Source organism: Eleutherodactylus coqui, chromosome 5, assembly GCF_035609145.1.
Source record: "Eleutherodactylus coqui strain aEleCoq1 chromosome 5, aEleCoq1.hap1, whole genome shotgun sequence".
NCBI classification, from domain to species: domain Eukaryota; kingdom Metazoa; phylum Chordata; class Amphibia; order Anura; family Eleutherodactylidae; genus Eleutherodactylus; species Eleutherodactylus coqui.
Genome location: NC_089841.1, coordinates 95,470,135 through 95,485,730, shown reverse-complemented (window position 1 = coordinate 95,485,730; position 15,596 = coordinate 95,470,135). Strand labels below are relative to the sequence as shown.

The following is a 15,596-nucleotide window of genomic DNA, read 5'->3' as shown; positions in this document are numbered from 1 at the left end:
GTGGTTTACAAACCCCATTACCCGCAAGTGATCTTCTGTTGTCACTGAGAACTGCAAGGAAGCCTGCCAGAATTGCAGTGACTGGCGGGAGGGACTTAGATGGCGCCTGCTGGGTAAGTGTGATAAGACATCTCCCGAAAATAAGACCCTGTGCTTCTTTTGGGGCAAAAATTCATATAAGACAGGGTCTTCTTTTCGGGGAAACACAGTGCATATAAGGCCAAAAAAAGACATATGTCCATCCAGTTCAGCCTATTACCACCCCCCCCCCATGTTGATCCATTGGCTGGAAGCATGGTAGAGAATCGACCCTGTCTGACTGCAGTTTAATGGAGTTTAAATGAAAGTGGTGTATTTTATGAGCTTTGTTCTGCCCTGTCATTAGCATTACATGACGTGATCGGCTTTATTTATAGGCTGTATGTTATGTAAGCAGGTGATTGTATCATTCCGCCCTGTTCCTCTGTGATCTGATGATGTAGGTCTTCTGCCTTACCTGTAAAGGAGAACCTCACCTTTTCTGTTCTGATGCCTCTTAAGTCCTTCGTTCTCAGCTTAGCCGGCGTGTGAGCTGAAAACAAGGGGATCAGATAAGCACACGTTGTGTTCCAGGAAGCACGATCGTCACTTGGCTGCTTTCAAACTGTTTTGTTTATAGAAAAATAGAAGTACATGCAAAAATAACCGCGCCGCGGCTTCCACTTGCCCGGGCATTCCCACAAGGTCGGATGTTGCTGTCAACTTGGTTAAGGAGTTGTTTTAGGCCTGTCTTTCCAATGTCAACTACTACTTTGCTTGATTTATCAAAGGTGTTGAGAGTAAAATGGGTTATTGGAGTTTTTTGTAAAATTGATGGCTTAGGGATAGGCTGTGAATATTAGATTGTTGGGAGGGCCGACTCTAGGCACCCCACCAATCCAGGTACCTGAAGGGGCTGCAGAGCCCCCGCAAACTCTGTATTCCTTGATTATTTACTGGCCACAGCTCTGTACTTTTTGAAGCGGTTGAGCCTGGCATCGCTGCTCAGCACCATTCACTTTTTAATTGTAATACCGGACTCAGCCACTACTAAAGGTACAGTGCCCAAGATGAGGATTGATCTCCAGAGTGCCATGGCTCCTTCAAACATCAGATCAGCAAGGGTGAGGAGCCATTTCTCGACCAATCTAATATTAATGGCCAAGGGGGTGATTTATGATATGACCTTAAAGAAGAAATCTGCATGGTGATATATATAGACAGTCATTATACATTTTTTGAGGGGGCAGATTTTTTTTAACAAAAAAGCTGAAAATTCATAAAAATAACATTTTTTTTATTTTTTTTTGGTGTTGGAGCATTCTGCCATTTTGTAAGATGCCATTGTCCCATGAAGGCACTAAAATTGAAGGAGAATGCATTTCATAATTCCCGATTGGCCTACATACAGTTAACATCTGGATGTACAGTTTTTTGCTGCAAAAAAGGGATAAAAGTACATTTGCAGAAAAAAATGCAAAACAAGTTACATTTTTACCAAAATAAAAAAACCTGTGGGTGCAATCAGCCATAAAGTGTTTGTAGCAGAAATCCCTTTATCACCTATTCATAGGTAATACATCCACCAACCATGCGTGTATTACCACGAAGACCGTCACTGATCCTGCGAATGGAGGTCCCTTCTCCCTTTCTCCTTACTGTAGGCTTACTGCACACCCTGCAATGGGGAGGAGATTGAATGAAGCGGCGGTCGCGCATACGTGGAGCCCTTTGATTCATTATCACTGGGACTGTTGGAGACAGCAGAGTTCAAGCTATTTCCATCTGCCCAATTGAAATGAATGGAGTGGCGACCGAGCATGCATAGCCATTGTTTCGTTCAATCTGACATCGCAGTTAGTGGAAGAAGCGTCCCTGCAGGGACAAGAGAGGGACACCGTTTCCCCATTCACGGGATCGATGAGGGTCTCAATGGCGAAACCGTTGCCAATCACAGGATAGGTGATGAAAGGTAATTGTAGTGTAATTCCTTTTTAAGAGATGGTCCGGTCCTGGACAAACCAAGATGGCCACGCTGCTGCTCTGACAATCTTATCACGTGAGCAGTCCTGGCCATTCAGAGCAGTGAGTATTGTCTTAGATTGCCAATGCACCACCAGGGCATAGTGTCAATCAGGTGGTCAGAGACGCAATGTGGCCATCATAATCTGTCCAGGATTGAATGCTATCTTTAAGGTGTTTTTTTTTTTTTTTTAATGAAACACTGCTGTTTTCCTGTGATTAAGACAATTGTGGTAAACTAGCCTTGTATACTGTATATACAATCCGGGATTGGACATTCTCGCATTTTTTTTTTGCCTTATTTGTGTTGTAGGCAGTAAAAATTACTTTGTAGCTCTAAAAATGATATTAAAAACAATTGGTAAAACTTAGAGGAAAAGTTAAAGAAACAAACAAACAAAAAAATCACAAAAGCATCTTCACTAGAGATGAGCGAGCATACTCGCTAAGGGCAATTACTCGATCGAGCATTGCCCTTAGCGAGTACCTGCCCGCTCGGAAGAAAAGATTCGGCTGTCAGCGCGGGGGAGCGGTGAGTTGCTGGCGTGAACAGGAGGGAGCGGGGGGGAGAGAGAGATCTCCCCTCCATTCTCCCCCGCTGCTCCCCGCCGGCACCCGAATATTTTCTTCCGAGCGGGCAGGTACTCGCTAAGGGCAATGCTCACTCGAGTAATTGCCCTTAGGGAGTATGCTCGCTCATCTCTAACCTTGACCCATAGCAAGATGGCATCCTATAACTATATAGACTAACAAGTCACATACATAAAAAAGAACCCTGTAGTGGGGTATGAAAGTCCAACATGACTTGCCCCTTTTAAGAGGAAGGCGCTCATTTCAGCCACAGATCATTCGATTACTGTCCATGTGAGACGCACAGAGGTGCGGTCTTGGCTTTCCTTCTGCCAGCCGGGCGTACAGTTACATAGTTGTGCTGAGCTCTCGTCCGCCGGCATCCACAGGCATGACACGGAGGAGTAGATTAGCAGTGGCCTGGAGAGATACACACCTTACTGTGAATGGGCTTGTTTGGGTGTAGTGTTTGAGGAAGAAGAAGAATGTAACAGATCTCGCCGGCTCATGGCTGCTGCACATTTTATTTGAACATGTCACGTCAGTCGTCTTCTTTTCTTTCTGGTAAGATAATAGTTTTATGACTCTTCCTATTTTTTATCTCTTACAGTTGCAGAGATGGAGCTGAGCCAAACAGAAGTTCCCCTCTATGTAAGTATATCCGAGTATTACATTCTGGTAAAAACTTATCTGGAGGAACGGATTATCACTCTGAGCTCACAGGAACTAGAGGCCAGATTAAAGATGTAGATTAAATCACAACCTTTCTGTGTTAAAGGGACTATATCACTAAAGTATTTTTTGATAGAGAAACATCTTCCATTTTTCTGATCTGTTTTTAATTCTGTTGTCTGTACATGACTATGGGGGCAGACATCTTTCCTGAGCTACATTTAACAACATTTAGAGGATTTAGTAGATATGCTTTACAGCAGCCTCATGGGCTATTCACACAATGGACAGGAGGGGACCCACTGGCTTGTATGGTAGACTAGCCTAGATATGCTCTGTGACCTGTGCAGAAGTCATGTTGCAGGGAGGGGGAGTAGACAGTCCCAGCCAATCACCTATTGTGAATGGAGGATCCTGTGTTAGCTACATATGCATTACCTATCGTTGTAATGCTGCGTTTAGATGTAAGGACTATCGTTCATACAAGTGAAAGTGAAGGTAATCGTTCAGTTTAAATGCGAGCCAAAAACTGAACGGCGAACGGGAATCGTGTTTCAATTTCAGTTTCAAACTTTTTAAATAATTTTATTTTTTGTAATAATTAAAAAAAAAACTTTAATTGGGGACTTGAACTGGTGATCAATAGAGATGAGCGAGCATACTCGCTAATGACAATTACTCGATCGAGCATTGTCCTTAGCGAGTATCTCCCCGCTCGGCAGAGAAGGTTCGGCTGCCGGCGCGGGTGACAGGTGAGTTGCGGCAGTGAGCAGGGGGAGTGGGGGGGAGAGAGGGAGAGAGAGAGATCTCCCCTCCGTTCCTCCCCGCAGCTCCCCGCCTGCCGCTCACAGCCAAATCTTTGCTCCCAAGCGGGCAGGTACTCGCTAAGGGCAATGCTCGATCGAGCAATTGCCCTTAGCGAGTATGCTCGCTCATCTCTAGTGATCAACCGTAGTACTGTAGTATATTGTATTGCTGGAGGTATTTCGTTAAGCGCTGCTACAGATGCTTCTTAATAGGCAGGAGTACACAGTAGTCCTGTGAGTCTTCACAAAGGCCCCTGGCTCCATGACACTCCAATGGCACTTTGCAATCTCATTGCAGAGGCGGGGCATTAGGGAGACAAAGTGAGCTGACTACCTCTGTTGGGCCATTTAAATACCGGTGTCAGATTTGACTGTGGCATCTAAATGGTTAACAGCTACAATTAAAGAAATCTCCAATCACGGATGTGTGGACAAGTGTCAGCAGGTATGCAGCGGGCTCTGCTCCCGGGACCCCTCCCTTCAAACCCTGCTGCCGCGGGGTGTGCATGTATGCCCTTTTAGTGTTGAGGCGTTAACGAGGACCTGTCAATTCTCCCGATATGTCTGTTTTAGTAATGCTGGTATTCCCCATGAATAACTGTTCTGAATATTCTTTTCTCATCACTCTGTATTGTGCCATTCTTCTATTACTCCTAGAAACTTATGAATAATTTAGAAAGTGGGAGTTAGCAGTTGGGGGTGTTCATTTCGATTGTGTAGAGACAAACCACTTTGACAAGGCGAATGGTAACACCTACTTGTCAGTTTATTCATACATTACCAGGAAGAGTAAGAGAGGAACTGCAGAACACAGTTCTAAGAAAATATGTCCCAGCATTGTTAGTAATTGGGGAATACTGGTTGACGGACCTTCCCTAACGTGGTATTCCCATCTCGACTTTTATTGCATAACCACAGTAAACTCCATAAAAGTCTGACAGGTGCGGGTCCAACCTCTAGCACCTGCACCTGTCTTGAACTGTGTGTCCAGTTGTATATTTTGGCCACTTAGACTACACATTATGTGGTTTCTGCTGCTGTCAATATTTGTGAACTGCATAGCTCGCTGTACTATGCTGTTTCCATATCTCGCATTCACGTCTGAGTGTTATGGAACCTGCATACCCCAGTGATGCTCGGCTGTTTCTGTCCTCCAGAACACCTCCTGGACAGCAGTGTCCCCTTCCCAGCCATGTTTGGTCGAGTTGGGTACATCCCTTTAATTTGATAGTTTGAAGATTCAGTTTTGGAATGTGTCTAACAGCTCGTGTGCCACGAGGCCTTGCTGGGGGTCAGGTGATAAGAGATGCTGGGGCGCTTCTATCAAATAGGAGTAGTTCAGGTTGACAATACTATTCTTTCTTTAAGACAGAATCAGGAATCCCTATAAATCAATAAAGGGCATCGTAAAGCTATGTATGATCTGCCACCAAAGGCCTGTTTTAGATGATCTTGTATGTATATGAGCCTGTTGTAGATGATCTTGTATGTATATGATAAATGACTTGCACCTAGCTTGTGGGTGCCATAACATCTGCCAAGAGGCTTCCCCACCCATCCCTGCTCTGGGGAGCCTGCACTGGATGCAACATGGCACATGTTTATTCTGACTGTCTGAAGGGCAACACCTAACTGACTTTAACATATAGTAAAAAAAAAAAGTTGGTGAGCAGGTCAGACAATAACTTGCTGGGAGTCGTCACCTGTTTTATATACACTGGAGGATCCTAATAACCATTTTTGTACGCAGTCCGTTCTGTAGGCAGCATGTTACAGAGCAGGAGGAGCCAAGCTGATTGCTATATATTGCTGTGGGAAAAGATTCAGTAGAACTTGTAATTTATTCTTTTACATTTCAGTTTACTCTGGGCCTAGAGGTCCAGTGGGAGGTCCTAGCAGTGACTGACAGCTGTGCATGACACTGCATGCAGAAATAGCTGTTGGTCACTGATAGGACTGCTCAGAATAAGCAGAGATTTAAAGACTGTGGAGGTCTTTAGGGGCCAAAGATATATATAAAATATTTCTATTTTATATATTTTTATTTTTTGCTTAAATGCATGCATTCTAGGCTGACTATCATTTTTGCAATATGAGTTAAAAGGAGTTAAGGCCCATTTACATGGAGCGATGATCGCTCAAACGATAGTTTGAGTGACATCTTTGAGCAATCATTTTGCATAAACTATTAACTAGCTACTCAGCTACTTAAGAGCAATTAAGCGTGCAAATGAAGCCTTAGCTGAACACAGTTAATAGCCCGAGGGCTCTTATCTGCATTCAGCTCCTTTGTTCTTCGATGGGAAACAATGCTATCAGCACTTCCCGTGGAGAACTGCTGATAAGGCCGCATGACGATTTTTAGGTTGACCTGAATTTAACGATCAGCTAGCAGTGCGCAAAAAGTGCACGATGGCCGCCATTTAGACGCAATGATTATCGCTCGAACGATCGCTTTTTAGCTATTTTTGAGCGATCATCACTCCGTGTAAATGGGCCTTTAGTTTTCAGTCTTAAAGGGGTTGTCCCGCGGCAGCAAGTGGGTCTATACACTTCTGTATGGCCATAATAATGCACTTTGTAATGTACATTGTGCATTAATTATGAGCCATACAGAAGTTATAAAAAGTTTTATACTTACCTGCTCCGTTGCTGGCGTCCTCGTCTCCATGGTGCCGACTAATTTTCGGCCTCCGATGGCCAAATTAGCCGCGCTTGCGCAGTCCGGGTCTTCTGCAGTCTTCTATGGGGCCGCTCGTGTAGAATGCCGACTCCGTGTAGCTCCGCCCCGTCACGTGCCGATTCCAGCCAATCAGGAGGCTGGAATCGGCAATGGACTGCACAGAAGCCCTGCGGTCCACGGAGACAGAGGATCCCGGCGGCCATCTTCAGCAGGTAAGTATGAAGACGCCGGACCGCCGGGATTCAGGTAAGCGCTGTGCGGGTTGTTTTTTTAACCCCTGCATCGGGGTTGTCTCGCGCCGAACGGGGGGGGGGGGGGGTTAAAAAAAAAAACGTTTCGGCGCGGGACAACCCCTTTAAGAACAAGCAGGAGAGGAGACATTATCCGCTAATGTATAATCACAACAAAGGTTATCCTATCAAGACTTGGCGTCCTTTTACATGGGACAATTGTCAGGCACTTAAAGGGGTGGTCTCGCGAAACCAAGTGGGGTTATACACTTCCGTATGGCCATATTAATGCACTTTGTAATGTACATTGTGCATTAAATATGAGCCATACAGAAGTTATTCCACTTACCTGCTCCGTTGCTAGCGTCCTCGTCTCCATGGTTCCGTCTAAATTCGCTGGCAGCTTGCTTTTTTAGACGCGCTTGCGCAGTCCGGTCTTCTCCATTCAGCACGAGCCGCTTCAGTGTGCTCCCCGCTACAGCTCTTCTGCGCATGCGCAGACGAGCTGTCACTGCTCGGGAGCGCGCTACAGCGGCCATTCTGCACCATCCTCTGTTAGAGGAAGGTGCAGAAACTGGAGCTGCCCAGCGGAGAAGACCAGCCCAGCCCAGCAGCCCCGAGAAGCCTCCCAGGTAAGTGATGGGTCGGGGGGGGGGCTGCCGCTGCGCCGGGCTGCGCCGGGGGGGGGGGGGCTGCCGCTGCGCCGGGGGGGCTGCCGCTGCGCCGGGGGAGCTAGCGCTAGGCCGGGGGGGCTGTCGCTGCGATGGGGGGGGGCTGTCGCTAGGCCGGGGGGGCTGTCGCTGCGCCGGGGGAGCTAGCGCTAGGCCGGGGGGGCTGTCGCTGCGATGGGGGGGGCTGTCGCTAGGCCGGGGGGGCTGTCGCTAGGCCGGGGGGGCTGTCGCTGCGATGGGGGAGCTAGCGCTAGGCCGGGGGGGCTGTCGCTGCGATGGGGGGAGCTAGCGCTAGGCCGGGGGGGCTGTCGCTGCGATGGGGGGGGGCTGTCGCTAGGCCGGGGGAGCTAGCGCTGGGGAGCCGGGGGCTAGCGCCGGTTACCTGCTGTCTGGTCGGCGGCTGCGGGGCGTCTGGTCGGCGGCTGCGATGCGTCCGGTTGCCATGGAGACACAGCTGGCGGCGTCTCGGGAGCGCGCACGTCGGGCTGCAGCGAGCGACTGGGAAAGAGCCGGCGGCCATCTTGAGGAAACTTTTATAACTTGCTGAAACGCTGGAACGGTAAGTACGAACCAGCTAGAAATGTCATTTACAGGGGGGCTTAGTAATGTGTGTTTAATGGGGGGGACTGGGCAAAAAAAAAAATTAACTGCTTCCTCGAGACATCTCCTTTAAGTGCCCAATAGTCGTCCAAGTAATAATCACGCCTTACTTTTACACAGGTGCGCTGATCGCTTGGTGAATGGAGGCGGAGCTGCCAGAGATCACTTCTGATTGCCCATCTCCATTCACAATGAAGAGGCAGTTGTTCATAGATGAGTTTTACACAGGCCGATCGTCATTTCATTTTTGTGCCTGGAAAAACTGGACAATGATAGATAAGCGAATGAATTATTTCCACGATCCAGCAAGAATCTGGACGATAATCGTTCCATGTAAAAGGGCCCTTAGGGGGGGTTTACACGGGACAAGTCTGCATTTATTTTTCATTTCACCCCAATTCATTTTTGAAAAGTTTTCCAATATATTACATGGTACATAAAGTGGTATGCTTAAAAAATACAACTTGTTCCACAAAAAACAAGCACTCATATAGTTATGTTGACGGAAAAGTAAAAAAGATATAGCTCTGCGAACATGGGGGGGGGGGGAAGAAAAAACCTAACAAATGTCTGCTAGTTAAAGGGTTATTCAACCACTGCCTACTTTTAGGTTGGCTGAAATGAAGGGACTAGTGAACCAATTATTGTCACCCTGTTGGTGGCTGTTTGCACAAACCAGATCACTTCTATTCACGCAATTCGGACAATAGCTCTGCGTAAAGCCACCCTTAGACTGCAGTTTCTGTATGCAGTGATGTGTAGAAGCTGCAGAAGACAGACCGTGTAAAACTTTTTATTAAACATTATTGCAAAATTTGTTAGCCTAAAATACAATTATTTAAGTGAAAAAAGTGTAAAATACAAGCTTTACTGAATCTTTTCCCACAACTATATATTTGCTTGGCTCCTCCTGCTTTATAACATGCGGCCTGCAGAATGAATGGCATTTTCAATGAGACATATTCCTTTTAAGGCTCAGCAGGTCTGTGAATGCTCCTACCAGCTTAGTTTTTTTTAAATGTTCTGTTACAGATCTGTTAATATAAGCACCTTTGTTTGGAAACATTGTCCATGGTCTTAGGCCGAATGCACACAACCGGAGTCCAGCAGCGGAATCCGACCCTGTGCCTGGCTGGTGACCAGCGTACTTGAATGAATTTCCTGTTATCTGTATGCGGATGTGCAGTACAGAGAATGCCACATTGTCGCTAGGCGATGGTGCGGATCCTGCGACCTTTCCGCAATGATGATTGTGGAAGGACCGCGGGTCGGACGGCTTCCGTTGACTACAATGGATTCCGTCCATCAGGAGTCCGCATAGAATTGGTACATGCAGCAATTTCTCCTCCAGGAGTGGAAAATCGGTTTCCTCTCGTGTAGATGAAATCGTGTTTTGCCATAGCCTGCTATGGGCGGTATCTGCTGCGGAATCTGGAGGCGGACACCCGCTCTGGATTCCGCAATGCAAATCCGCCCGTGTGCATTAGGCCTTACCCTCAGGCTCATTATAAAGCTATAAACGTCACGAAATCTGCCGTATTTAGAAATCCCCACTGCTTTAAAAAGGCAGGGAAGAATCTGAAGTTCAGGAGAAATGTGAGACACCATTAAATCATCCAGTCTTGCCAGGAAAGGATGCCGTCATGTTCTCTTTAAGCCAATTTCAAACAGCCTTCAGGTCCCTGGTTTCTAACGTTTCATGTAATTGGCTGGAGAAATGATTTCGGTGACAACTTGTTAAATGACTTTTCATAGAACGCAAATTGCATGAAAAGAACTTTTGAAGTATTCCGAGCTGCGTGTGACTCAGATGTGCACCTTTGATTCCTAAGAATAAACCACATTGTATTGAAACTACCGTGAATCAAGAAATTAAAGGTCATTTTTATGTGTCTGCCCGTTTATATAGAGGTGTCTGCTAATGTTACCAGTTAGCCATTTGTGTGTATTCTTATGAATTTGGCGCATTGGTACATACACCGCTCGGTAACAGAGCACTGTCCAGCTTTACAGTCTCGATGTAGGTCTACTATGTGTTTGCTTTTATTTGTACCAAAGTCAATGTTACCTCTATCATAATTGTGTCTTTGTTTTAGACTTCCTTTTAAGAGTATGTTCACACGTTGCATATATGCTGGGTATTTTTTGCTGCAGATTTGCGTGTAAGAAATACGCAGCCGATTGCAGTAGGGGCCGTGTGGATGAAACTTCAAAAAATCTCTACATGCTGCAGATAGCGGAATTGACAGTGGAAAAATTCGACGTGAATTTCGCCACTAAAATCCACTTCAAATTACGTTTCTCTTTTATTAAGTAGTTTTTGGCATGAATCCACATGTGGAATTTGCCGTGACAATCGGCGAAATCTTATGCAGGAAACTCATTTCCATGCCTTTTTGCATCAAGAAGTGACTAGAGATGAGCGAGCATACTCGTCCGAGCTTGATGCTCGTTCGAGTACTAGGGTGCTCGAGATGCTCGTTACTCGAGACGAGCACCACGCGGTGCTCGTCTCGATTAAACGAGCACTGACCATTGAATTCAATGGAACCGGCAATACAGCCGGCTCCATTGAAAGCAATGGGCTGCCGGCTAGCGCGGGATGAATTTTTGGGAAGGGCTTAAAAATATAAGCCCTTACCTGAAAATCATCCTAAAATGTGTAAAAAGTAAAAAAAAAAACATAATCACCTTGTCCCGGCAGAACGACGTTAGCCCATTGAATTCAATGGAGCCGGCAATACAGCCGGCTCCATTGAAAGCAATGGGCTGCCGGCGATCGCACAATGAATTTTCGGGAAGGGCTTAAATATATAAGCCCTTCTCTGCAATTCATCCAGAAATGTGTAAAAATAAAAAAAAAATATATACTCACCTGGTCCCGGCAGACGGAGTTCAGCTGCGGCCAGCTGGCAGTTCTCCTGAACTGCTCTCTGTAGTATTCAGCAGCCGGGGATTTAAAATCCTCGCCTGCTGAATGAGCTGCCTCTGATTGGTCACAGCCTGACCAATCAGAGGCAGATCTCACTCACACCCATTCATGAATTCATGAATGGGTGAGTGTTGCCTCTGATTGGCTCAGCGCAGCTCTCAGCTGAATGACAGCAGTTCAGCACCACAGTGCAGGGGACAGCAGGAGAGCAGCTGAAGGGAGGTGAGTATCTATTTTTTTTGTTTTTTAAATCACTTTTAATTCATTTTCAGGGAATGGCTTATATGTAAAGCCCTTCCCTGAAAAAGAATTCAGGTGTGCCAGCGGACCATTGTCTTCAATGGAGTCGCCGGCAGCAGCAGCGGCTCCATTGAAGAGAATGCCTGCATTTTTATTCTTTTTTACACTAAAATCTTTCTTTTTCAGGTAAGGGTTTATATTTTTAAGCCCTTCCCGAAAATTCATCCCGCGCTCGCCGGCAGCCCATTGCTTTCAATGGAGCTGGCATTGAATTCAATGGGCTAACATCGTTCTTCTCTGCCACAGCTGTTACAGCTGTGGCAGAGGAGAACAATCGTTATGCTGACAGGGGGAGGGGGGGAGGTCTCACTCTTGCCACTATTGTGGCTTAATAGTGAGACCTCGGAGCCCGAAATGCAGCCCTGCATGTTGCTCCTCGCCTGCCCTATCCATTTCTGTGTTTTTTACATGACTTTGGTGATTTGCTAAGATTTTCACAAATGAAAACCTTAGCGGAGCACCAGTCGTATACAAAAATGCTCGAGTCGCCCATTGACTTCAATGGGGTTCGTTACTCGAAACGAACTCTCGAGCATCACTGAAAGTTCGACTCGAGTAACGAGCACCCGAGCATTTTGGTGCTCGCTCATCTCTAGAAGTGACCTATCTCTACTCGATGCACGAACGCATGAAATCAAGACTTTCCACGTTGAAATTCTGCACAGGAGTTTTTCCCATTGACTACGCAAATTCCACATGCAGGTCCATGCAAAAAGACACAGCTTTTGACATGAATTTAAGAGGCGGGATTCATGAGGAATTTTTCCAGGATAAATTCCCCCGTGTGAACATTCCCTGAGGGTATACTCCTATATGGTGAATTTGCTGTGGATTTTTCCACAGCAAATCAGTGGCAAAATCCACACTGTTTGGTGTGGATTTTGGGGTTGGATCTGCAGCATATTTTTCACCCCCTTGCATTGAATTGAATTGAAGAAGTAAAATCCACAACATGGGAAGATACCGTAAATCTGCAGAATCTCAATTTATGCTGCACTTTCAGCACTTCAAACGAGAGGAGTGAAATCCGTAGTGAATCTGCATGTGACACGTGGATTTTGCAGTGGATACGCTGTGGATTTTCCTCTGTGGCCAGTATGTCCTGTGTAGAGGTACCCTAATAATGTCCATTTTCAAGTTCCAAACCAAAGTGTTCATCTTGTCTCATGCAAGCACTCTTTTTGAGCTAAATAATAAATATCTGCAAAATGATGTGCGCCAAATAAATAAAGTGCAAAAAAACATGTACAAACAATAGTCTACTCCCCCCCCCCCCCCCCGCCCAATATTTTTTTTTTCCAGTTTGTGCTAGGAACAATTGTTGTCCTAGTATAGTGCATAGCCTTCCGTTTAGTTCATTTGCCACTACTCTGCTGAATCCTCCAACTTCCAGGAATAATCTATAATCTAATAATGTCCTCTTCTGTGCTGATTAGTTTATACAATTTTATGTCGGCAACTATCAAGATTACTCTGTAACACTCTGCAGGGTAAAACTCTGCTCTGTTTATGCCAGAAGCCACAACTCGTTGCCGGATCCATTGTACCCAGCATGGCGCAGTAGACCCAATTGAACTTCAATTGGGGTTATCACAGTTCCTATCATGCTGTCGGCAAGAATAGTGCAGATTGCTGACCTACTCATGCTGCAATAGAACTGAAGGCAGTGTGAGTGACGCATACAACTGTCCTATGAAAAGTAATTGTATGCCTGAGCAAGAATCAAGTCGTATTTCATAATAATAATTTTTATTTGTATAGCGCCAACTTATTCTGCAGGCGTCTTGAAGAGGGGATGGTAGTTCTGGAGATTTTGTATGCGCGTTTTCAGGACGCGTCTGAAGTTCCGTGTGTCGGGGATTGTCTGTATGAATATTTAGTGGGGCCTCCTTTTGGCTCTAACGACATCAGATGATACTCTGTGGTATACTTTGTACTAATATCTGATACACTTCAGCTGGTATTTCCCTCCATTCATCCTGCAAATATCTGACAAGTTCTCTCAAAGAAGATTCATCGGCCGATCTACAATGCTGCAAGTAGTGTCGTCATTGGAGAGTGGAAGAATGTTCTACGGAGTGATGAATCGCTCTACTCCATCTTCAAATCGGATGCTTGTACCTGTGTGTGTGGGTGAGGCTGGGGGTTCAACTTTTGCCTGAGTGTCTTGTGCCAACAGTTAAGTAGGGCAGAGGTCCCAATATGGTCTTGATACAAATAAAAATGTCAGGGAGGCGTTACCCGTACTGGCTTGGAGTTATATATTCTCCCTATGGTTACTCCAATAATGAATTAGAGTACAACTATAGATGAGTAAAAAGAGATTTAGTTTGACTCACCCGGTGTCTGGCGAGTACCCCTGTGAAGGGGTCTCACCAGCACCTCCACATCCTCGTCGGCTTTAAGACAATCTGGCGTGTCCTAGCGGCTGCTGGGCTCCTGTGTCCTGCTGGCTAGCAGGACCCACTTGAAGACAACTTCGTGTAGGAACTCCGTATACAGAAAAAACGCCCGCGCTCTTTGGGACCTGAACACCAGAGTCAGGCTTTGGACACCGTTATTTTCAAAGTTTTATTCTAACAAATCCTCTGTGCAACGCGTTTCATCGTTGTCCAAAACGACTTTATCAAGCACAATAACTCTAGCATCACATATTCATTGTATATATAGATAACTCACCCCTCGTTGGCAGCATCCCATTTGTTGCAATGATAGTGGGGGTCGGCGTCCCGGGCGTCCGTCTGTTACTGGCGCCATAACGGGATCGAATGTCAGTATAGTTCTTCCGGGTAGGTGACGTGTGCGAGGTCTGGGTGGAGCTACATGTACTGATGTTTCTGTTTGCGCGGCTATTGGTAGCTGAACTGTCATTCAGGTGACGTCTGATGTTTACGCTATTTGCGTTAGATACGTACGAATAGTGTGTAGCCTCTTATCCTAATGTTTGCCGCGATGTGTGTCTGTTGTATCCCTGGTAACCGAGTGTAAACGTTGCTTGCGTTAACTGCGTAAGCAACGTTTACACTCGGTTACCAGGGATACAACAGACACACATCGCGGCAAACATTAGGATAAGAGGCTACACACTATTCGTACGTATCTAACGCAAATAGCGTAAACATCAGACGTCACCTGAATGACAGTTCAGCTACCAATAGCCGCGCAAACAGAAACATCAGTACATGTAGCTCCACCCAGACCTCGCACACGTCACCTACCCGGAAGAACTATACTGACATTCGATCCCGTTATGGCGCCAGTAACAGACGGACGCCCGGGACGCCGACCCCCACTATCATTGCAACAAATGGGATGCTGCCAACGAGGGGTGAGTTATCTATATATACAATGAATATGTGATGCTAGAGTTATTGTGCTTGATAAAGTCGTTTTGGACAACGATGAAACGCGTTGCACAGAGGATTTGTTAGAATAAAACTTTGAAAATAACGGTGTCCAAAGCCTGACTCTGGTGTTCAGGTCCCAAAGAGCGCGGGCGTTTTTTCTGTATACGGAGTTCCTACACGAAGTTGCCAATATGGTCTTGGTCCGTTGATTGTAGTGGCAAGAACCATGAACACAGGTGTACCTTGACATTGTAGACAATGTGCTGCCCAAAATGTGGCAATATTTTGGGAATGGTCAGCAATACTTGCAACAAGACAACGCGTCTTGTCCCTAATCCAACACTGTTGGTTTGAAGATATGGATGTTCCATGATTGGACTGGCTGCACAGAGTCCCAACCTGAACCCTACTGAACATTTTTGGGACAAACTGGATTGTCTGCTCAGGGCAAGTGAGCAGTGTCTATCTTCTATAAGAGAACTCACCAGATGTTTGCAGGATGCCTGGAGGGAAATACCTACAGAAGTGTAAATGTTGGCAGAAAGTATGCCATTGAGAGTACCTAACGTCATTTGGTACAAGGGGGGCCTCACTAAGTATTAACATGCATAAATACTACTTTTTGGTTTTGGTGCCCAGTTACTTTTGGTAGGATAGTGTAGGGAGTCTATCAGCATCTTTGCCGATGCTAAGCTACTGAGAGTTCCCTCAGAGGACAAGGCTAGGACGTTTAGAGTTTTCACTG

General features: G+C 46.0%; 1 protein-coding gene across 4 annotated transcripts in view; it reads left to right on the top strand.

The window, feature by feature from the left end:
- The window catches only part of ARHGEF28 (Rho guanine nucleotide exchange factor 28), a 205,320-nt gene that overhangs the window by 41,089 nt on the left and 148,635 nt on the right, over positions 1 to 15,596 (top strand). For all 4 annotated transcript variants that reach the window (XM_066602904.1, XM_066602905.1, XM_066602906.1 and 1 more), the window contains exon 2: positions 3,221 to 3,261. In XM_066602904.1, coding sequence (XP_066459001.1) covers positions 3,229 to 3,261 — 33 coding nt within the window. In that variant the 5' untranslated portion in view covers positions 3,221 to 3,228. The remainder of the gene's footprint in view (positions 1 to 3,220; positions 3,262 to 15,596) is intronic.